Source organism: Capricornis sumatraensis, chromosome 15, assembly GCF_032405125.1.
Source record: "Capricornis sumatraensis isolate serow.1 chromosome 15, serow.2, whole genome shotgun sequence".
NCBI lineage: Eukaryota > Metazoa > Chordata > Mammalia > Artiodactyla > Bovidae > Capricornis > Capricornis sumatraensis.
Window position 1 is genome coordinate 32,871,194 of NC_091083.1, and position 22,164 is coordinate 32,893,357.

A 22,164-nucleotide genomic window follows, 5' to 3' on the forward strand; every position below is an offset into this window, starting at 1 on the left:
GTTTGAATGACATCTTTTTGATGCTGGATCAATACTGAAAAAAAAGAACACACCAGTTTCTTATAAAGTACAGAAACACAATAAAATGTTATCTTGTTTTCTTGAATGAAACTGAACAGCAAGGTGGGCTTTTATGTCAGTTCCTAGGTATCTTATGTGTTAGTTTCTTTTGTTTAATTTTTATTGGTGTATAGTTGATTTATAACACTGTGATAGTTTTAGGTGTACAGCAAAGTGAATCAGTTATATATATATATATCTCCCCATTCATTTTTAGATTCTTTTCCCAGAGTACTGAGAAAAGCTCCCTGTGCTACACAGTAGGTCCTTACAGTTTCCTATTTTATATTTAGTAGTGTGTATATGTCAATCCCAATCTCCTAGTTTATCTCTCCCCACCATATGTTAGTCTTTGAATGTAATTCCAACAACTGGCCTTTCAGACTGCCAAGAAATGATAAGAGAATTCTTAATGGCAACTCTATAACCAACAATGGCTCAGAATGAATGAAAAGGACCACAAGATAGGGTTTTTTTTCCTTCAGAGTTTATTCTGAGTTTTCATTTTTGGATAATCAAGCAGCTCTTTAAGAAGAATGCACAGAAGAGTCATTCTGGCACTTTTGGATAGTACATAAGATTTGTTTAATAGTCACATTCAGTTTACTTGCTCAGCCCATACTCCGTGTTTGGTGAGCAAGATCAGCCCATAGGATTTCAGAATACGTAACCGTATATACAAACAGCCAATAAAACCATAATGGTGCCTAGTGGTCAAAGGGGTGGCATGGGGGAGGGGATCACTAAAGTGTCCTCTAGGCTAGCTTAGCTAAACAGAATCCACGTCACACGTGAGAACGAGAGAGTACACTGAGCTGAAATGAGAATTCTGAGCACAAATGGGCACTTGGCAGCATGCAGTTGAAAGAAAAGGGGATCGTTTAATAACTTTATAAAATCCAGGCAGTTCAATCAAAGAAGTTAAGAAAAACAAACAAAAAAAGCAAAGTAAGGGACTGTCTGTCGTCACTGTAAAAAAGGCACTTGGAGTTAATGGGACCAGAATTGAAGGACTGGCAGCTGATTAAAAACTTCAGTACTATTTCATTAAAAGGCTTGGATGTTAAGAGGTGACACTCAGAAGTTCCTGAAAGGTGATATCGAAATAACCCACCGAGAAGCAGAACAGGTGACAAGGAAGGAATTAAATCCTTACAACCTAATTGTGTGTGTGTGTGTTGTGTGTGTGTTGTGTGTGTGTGTCTGTAAAAAGCAAATCAGAAACGAAATCTAACCAAAGCCAAAACCTAAGCAAAGTAAGACCACGAAGCAGCGATGCATAGTTTTCCTTTGAGATAATGCATACCTCCAGACACTAAGTGCCAAGCTAATTTCTCAATAATAATTTCACAGGAGCATTATCATGATAAAATGGATTCAAGCAATGCAAAAAGAGTTTCTTCTGTTCCCAGAATCTGGAGAACTGAGGTTATCATCAGAACCTAGTGACATCAGGACATCACGTGTGGTTTTTCAGTGTCCTCTGGGGTGGACACATCAAGAATGGGGAACGACACTGACATTCAGACAGACACTACGTTCAGCCCTCTCCCTGGAGGCGAGGCATCCTGTATCATCATCCTTTCTTCTGAGTAAGAACTTGACTTCCTCTCTAACACTTAGACAGCGAACAGGGTAACTGCAGGAAAAAGTCCACTGCCCACGGCAGACGTGGCTCAACTTCCTCCACAAACAGGTAAGCGCTTCCTTAAGAAAGAATTTTTGGCAACTGGATCTGGTCCCGGGTTGGGTGGCTCTGGACTGCTCATTTGATGTTGAATGCCATCAAGGGTCTCTCCTCCCGTTTCTGCCACGGGCTCTTCTTGTCTTCTCCCTGGTCGTCGTCGTCCTCGTCGTCTTCCTCATCCTGCGGAGCGGATCTCCTCTGGTCAGGAGTGGCCGCTGGCTCAGGGGCAACGTCCGAAGTTCGCTTCGTCGTCTCCTCCTGCAGGCTGGGCAGCTGGCTGCCGCTCCTCCGGCTGGAGCCGTCCAGCAGGCACCGCAGAGCATTGTCCTCGGGTGTCCCGGCCGTGGTGCCACCTTCGCTGCCGCTCTGGTCCATGTCCTCCAGGTACACGAGCTGCGTGTAGGCCGAGCTGTCCGCGGCCCTCGACTCCTTCTGGGGATGTTCCTGGACGGGTGGGTGGTTCTGCGGCAGAGTTGAGGGGTCTCCTCTCCCCTTCCGGGCGGATTTTGGTTCATTCATATCCACGCCAGAATCCAAACTGGCATCATTGCTTCCGTTCCTCCCTGCTCTTTGGAGATCAATGTAGGAATGTCTGACATGCGCGTTGGACCGGCCGTCCAGGGAGACGAACCAGGCCCGGGGGTGGGGAAGGGGCTTCCCACCCCCGAGTTCCAGCAGCGCCTTTTCTGTCAGGAGCTGGACCTCGCTGTTCATCTGAGCCAAGGCCGCGTCGTTCAGAGATGCTGGGATGGAGAGTGACTCCGACATGGATGCGCTCTGCGGGGCCCACTCCCGGGCGCCTGTGTCCTGCAGGTGCTGCTGTGAGATGGCCTGGCAAGAGAGGGGCTGCGCTTGGATCTGCGCGGAGGGGTGTGGGAAGATCCCTGCGTGCGGGCTGGACAGCTCAGCCTGCAGCCTTTCGATCTCCAGCTGCGGGTCGGCTGGGACGACCAGGGGCTGGCCCACGTACGAATGGTCCCCTGGGAGTTTCATGTAATGAGCCGGGATGACCAAGGCGGGTAACACTTTCCTGTAGACGCTGTCGTTGACCTGGTCTACGGAACTACAGCAGATCAGCTGGCCGGGTCGCGGGAAAGAGGTAGGTCTTTCCAGGTGGTCCACGGATCGCGACATCATACATTCAGTAGGTCTGCGCTCCAGCAGCTGGTCTTTCTCGGGAGATGAAGGCGCGGGGTACATGTGTTCCTGAATGGTGAGCTTACTTCCTGTGGAAACGTGGGTCACGGAGGCCTGACTCTCTCTGTCCTGCTTTTCGAATAAAGGCTGCGAGAGCATGGCGTTGTAACTCCTCCTGTAGTCACCGTTGCCAGGGGACTCGTAGCCTTCCCTTTCCATAGGTTTCCTAGCCTTTAAGGGGAAGATCTCCACCGACTTATGATAGTCTTTTCCCAGCGTCCCACTCGGTGTCAGGTTATCAAAGGAGATTTGGCTTTTGTCCTCTTCCTTATGAGACAGGAGTTCCTCCCGGGAGCTGAACTCCTGGGAGGTGCTGTAGGAGAGCTTCAGCATGGGTGTGTGCATGTCCACCTCCCCGTTGGAAGACATCATCTCTAAATGGACTCCACTCATCAGCTCCTTTGGGCCCGGGGCATCTGGGGGGCGGCCCTGGCTGGTGACAGAGAGTGGACCAGGGAATTCTGATTCCCGACGAGAAAACAGCAGGTTGATGTGTGACATGGAAGTCGACTGATCCCTTTTGGTACTCTCCAGGGTGGCGGGAAGTTGCAGTTTTCTGTGCTGCTGGCGGGGTTTCAAGCACTTCCGCCTATGAACAAAGATACAAACCCCAAGGTTGAAATCTCAGAACAGTGAGGGTTCTAGTCTAAACCTAATTCTCAGTTCCCACAGGAAGAAACAAGACAACACTAATCAGCAGCCAGAAGACTTCTCACCCTATACCCTCAGCCTTGTTTTGATGCTGAGGGCTGAAATCTGCAGATTGTACCCCAAGTACATCCACGTTATTCATTCAAAGCAGAGTCAACAATAAATATTCTTGCAAGTCAATCAGATGAGGGATCACAGGAAGAAAAGTTTGGCTCTGTCCTTGAGAATATCATCTCTTGATTACCACTTAGGACTATTCTCAGGGAATTGTGACAATTGTTGAGCTTATTTTTTTATGACTCCTCTCTAAAAGACATTACACACAGTGTAATATCCCACTTTGTTTGCAACTTATATGACAGATATTCAGTTCTTGATCAGAAAATTAAAAAAAAAAGTTTATTTATTGGCCACACTATGTGGCAATGTGGGATCGTGGATCCCCAACCAGGGATCGAACCTGCGCCACCTGTACTGGATACTCAGAGTCTTACCCACTGGACCACTGATCAGAAAATTTAAAGAAAAGTTTATTTATAGGCCACACTATGTGGCAATGTGGGATCGTGGATCCCCAACCAGGGATCGAACCTGTGCCACCTGTACTGGATACTCAGAGTCTTACCCACAAGTAAGAAATTCCAAGAATTTGTGCAAGAAATTCCAAGTTAAAAAGAAGCCCCAATGATAAAACTTTACCTGCAATAATATAAAAGGAGACACAGCAAAACCAAAAGAATGAAAGCCATTCCTCCCAAGATGGCCAAAAGGAAGACTGTGTGATACGTGGTGATGTCCTGTGTGACAACCGGACCTGGAAGGCCAGAAAAGGGCGTTTTAGATTTCTGAACACCTTTCACCAGAAAGAGAGCATAATCTTCTTCTTCTTCTTCTTCTTTTCTGGCCATGTGTCATGTGGGATCTTACTTCCCCAACTTGGGATTGAACATGGGTCCTGGGCAGTGAGAGTGTGAAGTCTTAACCACTGGCCCACCAGGCAAGTCCCTTTTCTCTTATTCTTATTGGCTGAAGTGTGGAACGGGGGCCCGATGCAAACACCCTTTAGATGCTGTGTCTGCAGCATCACCACAATTCCCCTCAATGGAAAGGGATTACCCAAACCATCACCGGAGCACTGTGAATACTCAAATTCTGTATGTAGCATCCACAGTCCCTCCTTAGTCAAGAAGAGAGCCACATCTGGTACCATGTTCATCATTCTAAATACATGACCTTTGAATATAAGAAAACTAGATACATGATCATCATATCATGAGTGGGACTTATCCACTCAGAGACACGGCATGAAGACCTGGGGATTTTATGGCACTGCAGAAGGAGAAAACAAATCAAAACATGAAATTTTACTCACACTTTCCCTAGGCAATGATTACTAAGTACTGAGCCCTTGGCCTTAGCAAATCAGTTGAAATGTATGAAGTAAATTTACTATGTGCCTCCCATTTAAAAAAAATAATATCTTTCCAGTATCTTTTCAAAATGGCTAACCTGATGTGGCCACAGACTTCTCCAGAACTTACAGACAAGGTGATCAGAACTAAACCTATTTTCTCTTTAATTTACCTTGGGAAGAATCCCAAGAGGTAGTTTAACTTACTCCTTATGTTCAATAGCAGTAAGAATCTATCTTAACATTGCTAACAAGGGATTGATAGCAATAACGAAACTCTCCCCCAAATTACAATGCTTGGGCACTTACTGGTGTGTAAGTATGCTAACGGTGCACCAAAAGATGGGAAGGAAGGAATATAGTTATTACATATAACATCACAGGAGAATTGTTATGATTATTAAACACCATAAAGTCCCATTTATTCATTGATTTTGATATTTTAAGGGATACATTTCTTTATAATCTTTAGGAGACAAGTCTCTTAAGCTAGATAAACCCAAGGAGACTTGTTGATTTTTGAAAATAGTGACATTACTTAAGTTTAAAAGACAACATCATCCTCTCCCAATTATAAATCATTTCAATGGGGTGAAAGTGAATATTTTAAGAAGTTGGAAAAATTACTGGCCACCACGGCCTTAACTGTTTACGGCCTTAATTGTTCAGAGAAACAATTCTTCTTTTTTTTAACACAGAGCAACCCCACAAACATAGGTAATACCTTGGCAGGGGTCACCAAGAAATCTGAGATGCACATAAAAATCATTTTCAAATAATGGAAGTTCAGCCCTTTAAAGTACCTAAAATGTTACTATTTTATTGAGTTGGCCAAAAAGTTCTTTCAGGGTTTTCCCTAAGATGGTATGGGAAAACCTGAATGAACTTTTTGGCCCACCAAATATCTTCTGCTAAATGGAAATCTTTATAAAGATTCCCTCATTTCCTTCTTAACCAGAGAATGAAAGAGAAAACTTTCATTATTTTCTTGTTGGTTTCGGGTTCATGAAAGCACAGCATTGCTGTGATTTGTTTCAATACAAGTGATGACTGTGAGATTACCAGTATATGTATTTCTATATTAAATGCCACCAGGGTTTATACTATATATGTTTTTATGGCTTTTTGTCTCTTCCTTCGTTGCTCCTCAGCAAGCTTGGGTCAGCCTACATCTAGTAGTCTCGTTCTCTCTCTTCTTTACAGAAGTAGCTGTTAATCTGTCACATAACACATCATCAGGGGTCTTGGAAATAGATCTAAAATAAAATTTAACTCTAATGCACAGGCTTTGGTTTTTAAGGACTTTCTTCCTTTACTCATAATTGTATTCTAGACACTTCAGATTTGGAGACTGGGACATTTATGTACTCACTTCATGCCCAGATGGCTACAAGGACCATACAGTAAAGGGAAACACATTCTCTTAAAAGCTAGATGTGAAGTGTACATTTTCTCAGGGGGGACTATAAAGTAAAGGCCACAGACTTTTCAACACCCATCTCGGGTTGGCCTCTGTCAAGTCAGTTACTTTGGGAGTCCTAAGTGTTCATTCCAGTGATAATTCCATTGATAAAATATTGTGTACTTCCATTTTGGAACTGCCTTCACGGTTAATTGACAAGGATCAGCTTTTAATCATAGCACATCTTTTTAAATAAAGATTTAAAATTTATATTTATTTTATTTTTTGAGGCTGATCATTTTTAATGTTGATATTGATTTTTTAACAATATTACAATCTATGTTTTGGCTTTTTGGCCCCGAGGAATGGGGGCTCTTAGCTTCCTGCTGCTGCTGCTGCAAGTCACTTCAGTCGTGTCTGACTCTGCGGGACCCCATAGACGGCAGCCCACCAGGCTCCCCCATCCCTGGGATGATCAAACGTGCACTCCTGCATTGGAAGGTGAGGTCTTCACCACTGCACCACCACGGAAATCCCCAGCATTTTGACCTAGCTCAACGACTTACTTTATTCACCAATCTTGGCAATCAGTGAGTTTTAGATATGTCTAAGAAAGATCAACAAAGGGACCCTTGGACCTTCTGAGCATGAAGACTGGCCACCCATGAAGAGTTTCACTAAGGATAGCAGTCCAAGGGAGACAGGGTCTAAAGGCAAGGCATTGTGAGTAATGGAAGCCATCACTGGAAAGACTTCTAGAATACTCATAGGGATAAATCAGGGTGGATAGGTTTGAAAATAAGCTTACACTTTCAGTGAAAATATTGGTGAAATTAAATTTTAGGGGAAAATATGAGTTAATTCATCTATCCTGAACGGAGGCATATTCTTTTAGACAAAACCCAACAGGTTTGCTTTTAAACCTTTCAGAAATGCCCAGTTCAGTTTTTGCCCCAGGAACCCTTCCACAGTGACTTGCTGCTGGTCCCTCTAGTGAGCGCCTTTTCCTACGTCCTCTTCCACCAGTCCGCAGCTGTTTCAGGAATTAGGGAGGAGGTCTGAACCCCTTCTGTGGGCTTTAGACTAAGAATCCCCTATGGCAGCTGTGTGAGCAGAACAGATTCGAGACAAGACTATTTTCTTTGCATTATTCTTACCCTGGATGGGACAGTTCCAACCAGAACTCCCCCACCCCCACCAAATACCTTCTTCTCATCATTTGATTTTTCACACATTCAACCATATTTTAAAAAGATGTGATCTCTCTGCTGAAGTCACTTTCAAAAGCACAGGTAGCCTGAACCCTCAAAAAAACTGGTTGCCATCAGTGCAGGTGTTAGGGACCCTGTTACCTGGGTTGGGAGGAGACATGGCAGCCACCCAGTACCCCAGCTGAGGGGCAATGTACGTCCACGTCAGCTGACTGCCTTCCTGGTGCACGAGGCCAAGACCGCTCTTCAGCCACGTTCCTGTGGGATGTGGAAAAAGACTTCAGCCAGATGCACGCGGAACTCCTAGTTAAGGCTTAAGCACATGGTACAAATCGCCTTAAGATTCCCATTTAGAACCCATCAGAGAGCCAAAGGGTCCAACTCTTGTGGAGCAACTGCATCTAGCTTTCAGGAAAGAGTTTTTCCTGGCCTTCCTGATTACATTACTCTCAGCCACTTTATCACACGTCCCTGCTTCCAAACACAGATAATTTTAGCAGAAGCCTTTGGAGTTTACTCGTCTGTCACCATGGCCCATCTCCTCCAGAAGCCTTTGGAATTTAGAAGCAGAATAAAGGCAGCATAGAAAGGGTTGGTGGGAGGGGAAAGAAGAGGGGAAACTCCGGTCCTGTTTATATTCCTTATCCTCAAGCAAGTAAACGGATTTCCTATTTGGAATTGCAGACTGGTGCGATCAGAGTTGCTTCAGGAAGTTTAAAAATATATAGAGAGAGACTCTTTGGTCCCATCTTTGCAAATTCTAACCCAGAAGCCTGGCTCAGGTGAGTAGTTTATGAAGCTTCCAGTTGGCTCTGATGTTGAGAGACACTGAGGGAGTCCAGGTCAGTGCTGCCTTTCAGCTACTACTTTAAAGAGTATTTCACATTAGCGAGCACCTACTGTGTGCTGGCTCGTCACAGCACATGCTTTATACATGTTATCAGTAGTTTCACAATGACTCTACAGAAGAGGACTCATTTCCCCTTTTAGACTGGAGACTGGTGAGACATGGAATTCTTCTGAGCTGTCCCAGGGGTAGAGAGCAAAGCAGAGGCAGAGTAGGTCTGTCTGTCTGTCCTAAAGGTTGGTGCTGTTTTCTCTACTCTGCCCTGCTGCATCCCCTACTGAACTTGCCAGCATTTACAACATTTTCACTTTGGAAGGTTCCCAGGGAGAGTGCTGGCTAGGGCCCCCACCAGCCCATGCATACCCACTGGACCCACCGGCCCAGACATATGGGTCACTTACACAGAGATCTATGATTGATCACCCACCCCGTGAAATGGCCATGTGTGGATTCCTGTCCCCTCCAGGCCTAAATTCATCAGCTATGCACCAAATATTCCACCTTCCGGTCTCCAAATCCCTGCCTTTCCTAGGTGTATACACACCACTGGGCTTCCCAGATGGCGCTAGTGGTAAAGAACCTGCCTGCCAATGCAGGAGACATAAGAGACCCGGGTTCTACTCCCAGGTCGGGAAGATCCCCTGGAGGAGAGCATGGCAACCCACTCCAGTGTTCTTGCCTGGAGAATCCCATGGACAGAGCAGCCTGGTGGGCTACAGGCCATAGGGTTGCAAAGAGTCTGATATGACTGAAGCGACTTAGCATGCACACACAAGGTGGCGAGAGTGGATTTCCTTCCCCTCCGAGGGGAAAAAAAAACAATACTTGGCAGGGCTTCTAGGGCCTATCAGTTGCCATAGCAACATTCAAATGTATTGGGTGGAAAGGTGCCCCAGCTTGCCTCCCATGCCTTCCCCTCCCTCCCTCTCCCCACGTTACTCCTCCTTCCTCCCCCCAGCTTTCCTCCTCCTCCTCTTCCCCTCCTCCTCCTCTTCCCCCCTTCTCCTCTTCCCTCCTCACCCTTCTTCCTCCTCTTCCTCAAAGACAGGAGTTGAACAAAGAAGGAAGATGGGGGAGGCCAGGCATCAGTGGGTGCTTTGTATTGTCCGACCTCCCCGTGCAACTGGCTGAAGCATGGCTCCGGAGGATTTCAAGTTAGACGAGAAAATAGGCTGGAATCTCTATAAAGTAAGTATGAGGTTCACTGGCTGAAGAGCATCAAGCCAGAGATGGTCCAGCCACTCTGAGCTTCACACACTCACTCCAGGAGCTGCTGAGGAAATGGAAGCGAGGGCACGTGACACATGCAGCTAAAGGGGTTCTGTGTTGAGTCAGAAAGTCTGCCTGAAGGCAGAGAATGGATTGTTTGCCACTGCTTCCGGTTTCCCCCTGGGGAACCCGCGCTGTTCAGCTCATGACTTGCACACCCCACCCCACTCCCACACGCTCTCTCACAGGAGTGGCCCCAGCAGGATCTCCTATCAGCCAGGAAGCGGCCTGCATTCCTTCGTTTGCAGTTTCCCTCAGATTAGATTCTTGAGTCACTGCTCTTCAAGTGGAGCGGATACGAGGTTAGGCTAAAGGGACCCAGAGGAAGAGAGATGGGGGCTCAGAGTGCCAATTCCTGTTGATCTCTCAGGGAAAGCCACCTACCGGGATGGCTACGTTGCCCTGGCTTTCTACAGTGCAACATAGCCGCATCAATTGGAAATGGGCTTCATTTTCATGTTTACTTGGCTGTGCCAGGTCTTAGTTGTGGCCTAAGGGATCCAGTTTCCTGACCAGGGATCGAACTCTGGGCCCTGCACTAGGAGAGTGGAGTCTTAACCACTGGACCACCAAGGAAGTCTTGGGAATGGACTTTCTTTCCCCAGAAATGGACTTTTAAAACATCTCCCAGTTACACTAGGAACAAGCCTAATGAGTGGACACACACACACTGCCACACACCAGACAGGCACTCGAGCCTATGATGCTGGTGGGAGCCAGAAAAGCCGGGAAGGCAGAGCACCAGCTGCTTTGGGAGCGCAGTGAGGAAGGAATGCCCCCCTGGGGATGAGGTGGGCTCTGGCGAACAGGCAGGACTTCACGTGGGGGTGGAGGGTGGGGGCTAGCAGAGGGAAAGAGGAGGGAACAGAGGCACAGAGGGGTGCAGAGTGTAGCGGGCAAGCTTGATGCATGATGCCGCGGTGGGGGGGGGGGTGGGGCAGAGGGAGGGAGCCCGGCAAGGGCTGGTGCAGGGGTACCAGTGCCGTTGGCAATGAAGAGCCACCAGGACCTGTCCTTGGAGGCACAAAGGTGAGGTCAGAGCTGTTCCGACCGCCTGCCCCTCCCCCACTTCGGCACCCCCTTCGTTCTTCGCAGGTTGGTCCTCCCAACAGAAAATTTCACCCGAGTCTATGACTTTGCCCTCCAGTGTTCCAACCTCATATGGTTTTCCTTTCTTCCAAAAGCTTACCGATTCTTCAGGATTCAAGTCACATCCAGTTTATCCTGAGTCCCTCTTGCACGTGGGGGCCTTCCAGGTCCCATCAACCCCAGGGCACATGGTACTACATCATCTGTTTTCCAGAAGCATACCTCGCCTAAACTGCTAACCCCAAGTCCTATATTCCTTCTGTCTTCTCAGCACCCAGAAATATTCCTGGCGTGGGAACACGGTGGTATTTGAGTGTGAAAGCCAGACGTGCAACCCGCACCCCTGCCAAATAATATCAGATGACCTTCTGTGCAAAGCTGGGTGTGGTTGGCAGGAGAGATCTCCTTACAGGAGTGCAGTTAAGCTTGGGATTCTCCTCTTTTCGACTAGAGGGAACAAAGCCAGCTGGGAAAGAGGGATTTATTTCAGACTAAGTTTTCCGTAAAATGTACACGTGTTCAGTGAATAGAGGGTGACGCCATTTTAGGATTCAACAATCATGCTGTTATTGGCAAAAACTATTTCCAAGCTTTCTGTGTTTTGCGGGAGGAAATTGGCTGCAGGGAACACAAGAATTAATGAATTGTGTACCAGAAACATATGCTTCTCATCACTGAAATCCTGAGGGTGTGGAATGAGGGTGTTTTCCCACCTGAGGAACTCCACACATAAGAGATTCTTGTACTCGTGAATGGGGAGTGGTGCCTGGAATGGAGGCAGGACAAACAGACCTCTGCAGAGTCTCTTTTGTTGACTGGGTTATGTAACTGTTGGACCTGCAGCCAGGGTACAAAGAGTGGGGACTTCCCGCCCCTGTGGGCACCTCAGCGCTGCTCAGACAGATCAGGGGAAGATCCAGGGGAATATCCAGGCTGATCCTGCTTAGGAAACTCCAAGCGCAACGTCTCTTGCTTGTTCTCTTGCCTCCCGGGCGGGCCCAGACTCTGGACACTCCTGGCTCAGCACAGTTGCCCGCAAGGCTGACCAGGTTAAGCTTGTCTCGTCTGTAGTTCAGACATTAGGGCGGCACTTGTGGTCATAACAGCATAATGGGGCTTCATGCCGACTCTCTCGGGCTCCTCTTCATAAGCCGGTCGAGGTGGGTCATCTGGTGATGGTGTGCAGGCAGGACTCCATGCTTTCTCGTGCCCCACGGCACCAGCCCAACCAGGTTGCCACCTTCATGCATGTGGCCACTGCCCAGGGAGGGTGGCCGACTGTGAAGTGGGTGTGTCAGGAGCAGGAGAGCTGGTGGCTGCTTGTGTCTCTGTGCTGACGGAGCGCTGTGCCGTGCCAACTACTGAGGCTGCATGTGTGTGAAGGTGGGAGAGCCATTCTCTGGCATCACCGGAGGAATGAAATTTCTAGATACTAAAATTTCTAGATCATCAGCTTCCAAATGGTTTTTAAAGCATTTGAACTCTTTCTCTTTAATGGGATGTTTGTATTAAGACAATTAAAATAGTATATAAAACAGATAAACAGATAAAAGACAAGCTTCTCTGCAAACAGAAGGAGAGAACTCCCCAACCCTGCAACCCCCAGGACATCTCCTGAACATGGTTTGGGAATTATTCTTTCATAGAACTTGGGTCAGATTTGCCAAAGTTTGAAAAGGCAGTTTTCTATAATTCTAAAAAGTGTCATTTACTCCTGCCTCATAAAGTAGAATATAATTTTGACTTTTTCATGGTAATTCAGGGTCATTGTTATGATCAACTGACGCTGGTCCTTAACTATTGATGCCCTTAGGTCCCTACCGAAGAACAAAGTTGTTTGCTCTTATACTAAACAGTTTCAACCCTGGCTGTGTTTTTCTTCCTTCTCCCACTTCCTCCCTTCCTTTCCCTCCCCTGCCCTTCCTATGGGCTTTTACCAGCTCTCCTCTCTCACCACCACCAACTCCCACATCCCCACCAGGGAACCAGATAACCTGCTGCATGAAGACTGCATCTAGAATGAAGTCCACAGGCAGCCACATGAGGGACAAACCCAGATGTGGAACTGAGATACTGTGAATCCAAGTTCACTACATTTTTCTTCAACACACACTCACAGATCAGTTTTCGTCTGAATTCTCCAGAGTGAAACCTCGTACAAGGGAAAGATTCAGAGATCCTTTCAAGGAGAAAGACTTTAGTTACCTATACAGCGGGCAAGGTTTGTTGTGGGTATAAAGCACCACGAGGTCTTTACTTGGAAGCTGCACTGAACCACAATGCTGATTACACACAGTAATTGACAGACTCAGAAAGATATGCCTTACATTTAGCTTATAAGATCTGATGGGATCTCTTAGCAATCAACAGGGGTGCCGCTTTCTTGCTTGGTTACCAAGCAGGAATGAAACCAGCCTTTATTTGCAAAATATAAAGAAGAGTGAGTTCAAATTTTAAACAAATGGCGATTCAAAGGGAAAAGAACTCTAAAATGCGAAAAAAGAGCTCCAAACATAATGTCTCATTAGAATATGACTGATAGGGTTCTGATTTTCCTTGCTTTTCCTGACTGGCCCACTTATTCTGCCTGGACGCCTCTATTTTATCTGCTGCACAAGCTCATCTCAGCATTTGGTAACAAGCAGAAAAGACTGTTAGGAGGAGCACTATTGGTTTTGAAAAGGAAACTGTAAGTGAACAACCTGCCCTTGTAACAGATGACACATTGAAGCTGGCATTCTGCACCTCAGCCAATATACAGAGAAAGACTTACAATGGGGCTTGTGACCGTGTCACATCTTGGGACACCAGGCAGATGAAAGTCCAGCACAATCAAGGACCAACTGACAGCATGGACAATTTGCCCTTCCTAAGATAACACCTAGTGTGAATTCCAGCTCTGCCGCTTTCCAGCTGTGTGGACACTCGAGGAGGGTCCAGCTAGGGATGGGTAGTACCTGGTGGCTGCTTCACACTTCCTTTGTCACATAAACAATAAACGCTTCATCACTTAAGCACTTGTAGTTGAGGATTCTACCAACATGAACAGCTAATGTTTTCTTTTTTTTAAGTCTGTATTGAATTTGTTACAATATTGTTTTATGTTTTGGTTTTTTGGCCATGAGGCATGTGAGATCTTAACTTCAAGACCAGGGATTGGACCCACACATCCTGCATTGGAAGGTGCACTCTTAACCACTGGACTGCCAGGGAATTCCCCTAACATATTCTAATTGATGCATTGTGTGTGTGTGTGTGTGTGTGTGTGTGTGTGTGTGAAAGAGGCTGCAGTGAGTTTGACTAGGTCTATAAGCTGGGATGCGAAGAAATGTCACAGCCATGCAGAAAATCCATCTCAGAAAAGTTCTATCAATTTAAAGGTGAATATTCACTGTGAAATAGAACACTTCTATTCCTATGACTTAACTGTTCACCATGAACTATTTGGAAACATTCATGGCATGAGGTGAGAACACATACGTGCATGACACAGGCATGAACTTGGATGGTAGCAACCTCTTCTCTCCTGCCCTTCAGCTGTTGGTTTTGGCCAATGACCATCTCCTCACTTAGGCTGTGGTGACTTCTGGTGAATAATGGATATCGTGGGCATTCACTTGTTTGAGGGCAGACTTCTTGAGAGCGATATACTGCTCAGGTCCAGAGTGAATGCTTATTACTATTACTACTTATAATCATAGCCCGCTCCCCGCCCCCGCTTCCAAGTATGTTGCGTTTCTCTAGAAACCAGCACAGACTTACTTCCCAGGATTTCCATCTGCATTATCTTAAGCCATAACCTCTACTGCATTTTCCTACCAGCTGTACAATTAGAAGTGTCAAAGCCTGAGTCCATTTTATCACATGCTTTAACAAAACCTTAGTGGGATGAGATCATCCAGAAAAACCAGAAAAGTCCACCAGCCCTTAAGTCACATTCATCGGTACAGCAGAAATAGCGACACTGACTATTTTTATGACACTGTGGAGCAGCCTTCTATTTTTTCAAATTAAAGTCTATGCCTTTGAATAGTATGTTCCCTTTCTTAGAATTATTTTTCCATGAACTCTGTGAGGAGGATACATTCCTTGTCAATTACACTGCAAAGTATTTATTTACCTGGTGGTCAATTATCTAACCATGCTAGTTGAAAGCAATGGAACCAAAGAGTGAAAGTCATTTACAGATGGTTGGATTCCTGTAGCTTCAGGCAAGTACATTTCAGACTGGTTTAAAGAAGAATAAAATTAACAGTAACTCACTATAACCAACGACCTTCTGTTCAAAGCATAAAATCACAGGTATAATGAATGATTAGAAATTAAAACAAGAAGGGCATCTGTATTTAGCTATAACATGTTCCCTGGGTATTTTTAGGGCATATTTTGAGGAACAGATTCTTAAAAATAAATTTGATCCAAGCAACTGATTCTTTTTTTCTCTTTTAAACTTTAGCTGAGTGATCACAAGGCTTCCTGAAACAAATTTTAGGAGACAGCAGTAATGGGAAGCTGTAAAGCTTCTGGCAGGGAGGGCTAGACAAAGTGTATGCCTTAAAAAGGTAGCCAGAAGTATTAGCATGCATAATAGCATTAATAAAATTTAATGAGAAAATTTTCAATTTACAATAGGTATATATAAATTCCCATAAAGTAGTATCAGAGGGGAGGCTAATTAAGTCCATATGGAGAGAAATTTTGTTCATTACCCACTAAATCTAACATTCATCTTGCAATTACATGTCAGATGGGGCTGGGTGAGGTACACAGTCCAGGATTTAGGAGGCATGGCTACTTATCTTCAGCATTAGAAGACTCATTCAAAATGAAGGGTGGCAGAAGAGAGTGAGGCGACAAGCATCTGGACAGATGTGGTAAGATGCCCTCAACCAGTGCTTTGTTCAAGAGCTTGGTATAGTGGAGATCTTGTTCAAATGCAGAGTCTGATTCAGTGGGTCTGGAGCAAATCATGAGATTTTGGAGTTTGAATAAACTCCCTGTCCAAGGATCACTCTTTGAATAGCAAAGCTCCACATTATTTGTACTTTTGTGGGTGTGGTGAATCTTTCAGAAAACCCTAGAACCATTTTCTACAATGTTGCCGGGGTGCATCAACTGGGTGGCCAGTACTTGAAGCAACTTCAGAAATATTTCTAATATACTTCATGAATAATCTAGTCACTTGTCAGACGGCCGATTGGAAGTTGACACACATCTGAGTTCACTCCATAGGTTGCAGCGCATGAAGGCTCAGTGCCTCTGAGTGAACTGGTTGCTGTAGGTGTGCCTAAATTGGTTCCAATCTGGTGACCTTTGTGTTGACCATTTTTTTCTGCCCAGAATGTTCTTGACGCCCAAGACAGTCCCATGTTAGGTTCCTATGTGTCCTTGGCATCACAGCTCAAATAGCACTCCTCCAAAGCCTCTGTCCAGCCAATCATTCTCCCTGACCACCCTGCTTAAATTAAACTGTCCTACAGCACTTACTTAATGCCAACAAAGTAAGCTGGTTCACTGTCTGTCTCCTCCATTCAGACCCAAGCCTCACAATTACAGGTGCCTTCCTTGACTTGTTTTGTCATTCAGTTCAGTTCAGTCACTCAGTCGTCTCCGACTCTTTGTGATCCCATGGACTGCAACATGCCAGGCCTCCCTGTCCATCACTAACTCCTGGAGTTTACTCAAACTCATGTCCATTGAGTTGGTGATGCCATCCAACCATCTCATTCTCTGTTGTCCCCTTCTCCTCCCATTTTCAATCTTTCCCAGCATCAGGGTCTTTTCCAATGATCTTCGCATCAGGTGGCCAAAGTATTGGAGTTTCAGTTCAGCATCAGTCCTTCCAATGAATATTCAGGACTGATTTCCTTTAGGATTGACTGGTTAGATCTACTTTCAGTCAAGGGACTCTCAAGAGTCTTCTCCAATACCACAGCTCAAAAGCATCAATTCTTCAGCACTCAGCTTTCTTTACAGTCCAACTCTCACACCCATACATGACCACTGGAAAAACCATAGCCTTGACTAGACAGACCTTTGTTGGCAAAGTAATGCCTATGCTTTTTAATATGCTGTCTAGGTTGGTTATAACTTTTCTTCCAAGGAGTAAGTGTCTTTTAATTTCATGGCTGCATTTTTTTTCCACCAAAAGCCTAGAACAGAGTAAAGTCTGGCACAAAGATGTTCACTATCTATTTGCTGTAATGAGTGAATTGTTCAGTTTTTTAAAAGAGAACCCAAGAACAGAATTCCCCAGGAAATCTTTCAATATTTAAATGTTGGCAGCAAATTAAAACAAAACAAACAAATAAATGCCCCCAAATCAACTGTATGGGCCAAACAAAACATCTGGGAATGGACAGTTGCCCTGCATCCCCAGATCCAGTCCATTATTCTGTTAAGCCACATTAAGTCTTGGCATAGAAGCAGGAATGCACCAAAATCTGATATTCTAGAACAGGAAGAGGATTTAAAGCCTGAAGGAAATTGTGTTTTGAATCTCCCCTTCTCCATTCCTAGGATAATATGCATGTGTACCAGGTACTTCCCTGTGCTGAATTTCAGCTTCTTTCTGATTAAGAAATAATGTAGGGTTGCTATTAAAACAGTGATGAAAAATGTTGGTTTATGGTCCTACCTGTTTTACTAATGAATAAGCTCAGCTGAGAATGAGTAGACAAAAAACAACAACAACAACTTTCCCCAACTGGTCCCCTCCAATTTCGGTGTATTTCAAACTGCTTATATGAAATGGCAAGTTGTAACGCAGGGATCGAACCCATGTCTCCTGCACTGGCAGGTGGAGTCTTAACCACTGGACCACCAGGGATGTCCTGGGTATTCAATTTAAAGATACTAAGGCTTCACTGTCCAGTACTCTTGCCTGGGAAATCCCATGGATGGAGGAGCCTGGCAGGCTACAGTCCATGGGGGCAAGAGTGGGACACGACTGAGCGACTTCACTTTCACTTTTCACTTTCATGCATTGGAGAAGGAAATGGCAACCCACTTCAGTGTTCTTGCCTGGAGAATCCCAGGGACAGAGGAGCCTGGTGGGCTTCCGTCTATGGGGTAGTACAGAACTGGACATGACTGACGCGACTTAGCAGCAGCAGCAGCAAAGCTTCACTGTACTTGTACGTCGTCTGTCTCCCTTATATCATGCTTTACACAAAATGCACAAACTAAATAGAACAATGATGATTATAATAATGATTAATACTTACAGAACACTTTACCCAGTACTACACACCACTGTAAGGGCTGCTCTCCATTCTCAACAATTTTATGAGATGGGAATGATAACTATTATTCTCATTTTATAGATGAGAAAACTGAGGCCCTGAGAGGTTAACGGACTTGCTCAAGATCCAGAGGAGCCAGGGTTTACATCCAAAATGTTTCAATTGCTGGGCTACACCCTGCCTGTATTCTATACACTCTTGCCAAATGCTGTACAACCAGTGCAATATCCTGACCTATGAAAAAGAATTTTACCGCTTAATTTCTCATTTCAGTGGAGATCACTGAAAACTGAAGCTATTTAAAAAAAAAATATTTGGTTTTAAAATAAATGATGGCAGCTTTGCCTTCCTAATTATTTTTCACCCAGGCCAATCTCAGAACGAGTATATTACTAATAGATGTAGTGCTTCAAATCCAGGCCAAAAGACAGCAAAGCAAGAAGGTTCTGAGGATCCCAGGTAGTAGGGAGAATACACACCTGCCATAGATAATCCACAAAGTAACTATTCTATAAGCAGTAATTAAGAGTTGACTACAACATATGACATTTTCTTTTAGGAGGAACATACTGATCTGTATACACTCTGAGGCCACAAAGTAGGCAGCCATCATTTGTAAAACTTGCCAAAAATTGTTTCCATTCAACACCAGCATGAAAAGTTCTCCTATATAAACGGACCCTTTAGGAAAATTAAGTCTCTAAGGATAGGATTTTGAAACAAAAGTGGACCTGAGCTATATATGGCTATAATATAGCTAAAGTGATGGTATTGTTTTCTTTCTTTTTTTTTTTTTCTTTTTGTTCAAGGTTTTATTTTGTTTTGGGGTATACCCGATTGACAGTGTTGTGCTAGTTTAGGTGGACAGCAGAGGGGTTCAGCCATTCACGTATGTGTCTCCATTCAGCCCCAGCCTCCCCTCCCGTCAGGCGGTCGCCTGACACTGAGCAGAGGCCTCTGCTCTGCAGGAGTCCCTTCTTGCTGCTGAGTCGCTTCAGTCGTGTCTGACTGTGCGACCCCATAGACGGCAGCCCACCAGGCTCCCCCGTCCCTGGGATTCTCCAGGCAAGAACACGGGAGTGGGTTGCCATTTCCTTCTCCAGATGGTATTGTTTTCTAAACTCTCATTTTTTTTTGTTGTTGGGGGGGGCAGGCTACAAACACAAAAGGCTTAACAATTTTTAGGAATGGACTGGTAGTATAAGAGTGTTTTTTGAGTTGCTAGGCAACATCAGGAAACAAATGTCCATGTTCTGAGATCACTCAGCATTCGGTCTCCCTGTGGGCAGTGTATGCGTTCAACGGCCAGACTCCGTTCAACTCAGGCAACAGGAGTAGAACATCCCAACTGTGATGCTGATGATCTGGAGCAGCCAAAAGACACCAATCTGTGTCTCAAAAGCAGGTCACATTTTGCTGGCCACCTGGCAGCTGAGGTCTCCAGCCCAAGTTTTTGCTGGACTGGAATCATTTATCCAGATTAAGTCTTACACTTTTAACAGTTCTTTTCTGTTACTTCACTTCAATTAGCTTTCTCTGCAGGTAAATTATCTTTTTTCTGCCCACTATATATCTAAGGGGAGCCTGATTCACTGGTATGGACAGTTTTTTAAAAACTGAAGTACAGTGGATCTACAATGTTGTGCCAATCTCTGCTGCACAGCATAGTAACTCAGTTTTACACATGTGCACAATATATCTGAGAACACAGAGACTCTTTTCCTGAGAATTATTTCTTTGTTTCTAAGAGATCACCTTCATTGTGAGAAGACCCGTTTCAGATGATCTTTCTCAAGGATATACTGACATTATACTTTAGCAGGTAAGTTCACTTCTTTCTTTAATTCCCTTAACTATTGAGTCTGGTCTTTATGGAAAAAAATTATAAAGATGATATACATGGTTGTAAAGTTAACATCACAGATGTAAATACATACTTAACTTTTAGACGCATGAATTCCTTTCTTTTGTTCTAACTTTTGCCCACACAGTGCCCTATGGCTCATTCTTGTCATTCAGTCACTACACCTGTCTGGCAACTTGTCACCTGCTATGTACGATGCATGGCTCACGGTATATACAGAAAAAGACACACCGGTAATATCTTCATCTTCTTTAAGTGACAAACAGAATATAGTGTTTGAAGAACTCCCATCCTTTTCTCCCCTTGAAAAACAATGAAATGTAACAAAATCCTAGATCTGTACTTTAAATCAAGCTCCATTGTCAGGGATAGGCTGGCCATGACTTACCTAAAAGGGCTAGTTCGATGAGCAACAGCATCAACAGTAAAGCTCACCATCTATGCAGAGACGAACCCACTACCGGCCAATTATGAGCGAGTATCACTGAATGCCTGATACGTAAGTGCCATACGTGATAAGAAGCTGGTTCAGTAACCAGCATTTCTATAGCAACGCACACTGCTCTGCAGGCTGTGTTCTGGGAAGGCAGTTAAAACTGGATTCTGCAATGTAGCTTCATTGGAATCTGCTTTGATTTCTGTCACCTCATTAGAATGAGAGTATTCAAACCAAGTAACCCAAGTTATTATGAAACAGCAGCAACTTATCATAGAGAGGATCTTAAATCATGATTTCTCGGCCATGCAAGGTCAGTCGGTCACTTTCAGTTCAAACCACTGACCTGGTTTGCTTATTCATAAGTGACTGTTCCCCAGGGCATCGAATCAGATTGCAGTCTGACCACCTGGGACATGGGGCAGCCATCTGCTGTCCCTGTTATGGGGTAAAGAGAAGAAATGCTGTAAAAATGAGCCAGCACACCATCTTTTACTGTCCCAAAAGCCTTGGCTAAGATGCATTCACCATGACTGACAAAACTGCATTTTCCCTACTGGGGAAGAAAAGCGGCGTCTTTCAAAGGTCAAACTGGCCCCTGAACATTCCTGATGAGGTTGCTATATCCCATCCCCTCAGACACACTTGCATACTCAGGCCCCAGGTCCTGGCACTGTACTGCTTTGCAAAAGAGACAGCATCATCAGAAGATCATGGGTTAAAGAAATCTGCTAATTTGTCAAAAGGAAAAGACGTACATCACTGAATAGAGGCCCCACCTTGTACTGTAAATCAAATGGCATTTTAACAGGGCAGCTGCAGCAAAATCAGCACTGCCAGGAAATGCGGCAAAAGTTTTGACTCTAATGTATGCAAGTCAGGCTTTTTTAAAAAATCTTTTTTCCTGAGAGTCCACCCCAGTATCAACCAATTCATATTGTTGTAACATTTTAAACAAAATCCAACTTTACTTCTGTTCTGCTGCTGCTGCTGCTAAGTCTCTTCAGTCGTGTCCAACTCTGTGCAACCCCATAGACGGAAGCCCACCAGGCTCCCCCGTCCCTGGGATTCTCCAGGCAAGAACACTGGAGTGGGTTGCCATTTCTTTCTCCAATGTAGCAAAGTAAAAAGTGAAAGTGAATTTGCTCAGTTGTGCCCGACTCGTAGCAATTCCATGGACCGCAGCCCACCAGGCTTCTCCATCCATGGGATTGTCCAGGCAAGAGTACTGGAGTGGGTTGTCATTGTCACCCTTATTTGAACATGTGGGTTAAAATATGGAGATGATAATTTATTTTTTTTAATGGGAAATTCTTTGCCTGCTCCAAAACAAAACAAAACACCAAAAAAACCAACTGTCATTCAAAAAAAAGAAAACTGTGAAAAACAGTAGCACCAAATGGAATCCACTCTAATGGTATTGGAAAGAGAGTGTCTCTAATATATGCTGGCGAGCACATGGAGAAAGGGGCACCCTCCCACACTGTTGGTGGAAATGTAAGTTGGTGCAGCCACTATAGAGAACAGTATGGAGCTTCCTTAAAAGACTAAAAATAGAGCTACCAAATGATCCAGCATTCTTACTCCTGGACATATATCCAGAGAAAATCAAAATTTGAAAAAATATATGGACCCCAATGTTCACTGCAGCACGATTCACAATAGCCAAGACTTGGAAGCAACCTAGATGCCCAACAACAGACGAATGGATAAAGAAGATTTGCTTCAAATATACAACAGAATATTACCTGGCCATAGAAAAGAATGAAATAATGCCATTTGCAACAACATTGAAG

General features: G+C 44.8%; 1 protein-coding gene across 1 annotated transcript in view; it reads right to left on the reverse strand.

The window, feature by feature from the left end:
• Positions 1-596: 596 nt before the first annotated feature.
• The window catches only part of FAM171A1 (family with sequence similarity 171 member A1), a 128,117-nt gene continuing 106,549 nt past the window's right edge, over positions 597-22,164 (reverse strand). The window contains exons 6-8 of the mRNA XM_068987205.1: positions 7,761-7,877; positions 4,295-4,409; positions 597-3,533 (exon numbers count right to left, since the gene is read on the reverse strand). Of these exons, the coding sequence (XP_068843306.1) occupies positions 1,826-3,533; positions 4,295-4,409; positions 7,761-7,877 (1,940 nt within the window). The 3' untranslated portion in view covers positions 597-1,825. The remainder of the gene's footprint in view (positions 3,534-4,294; positions 4,410-7,760; positions 7,878-22,164) is intronic.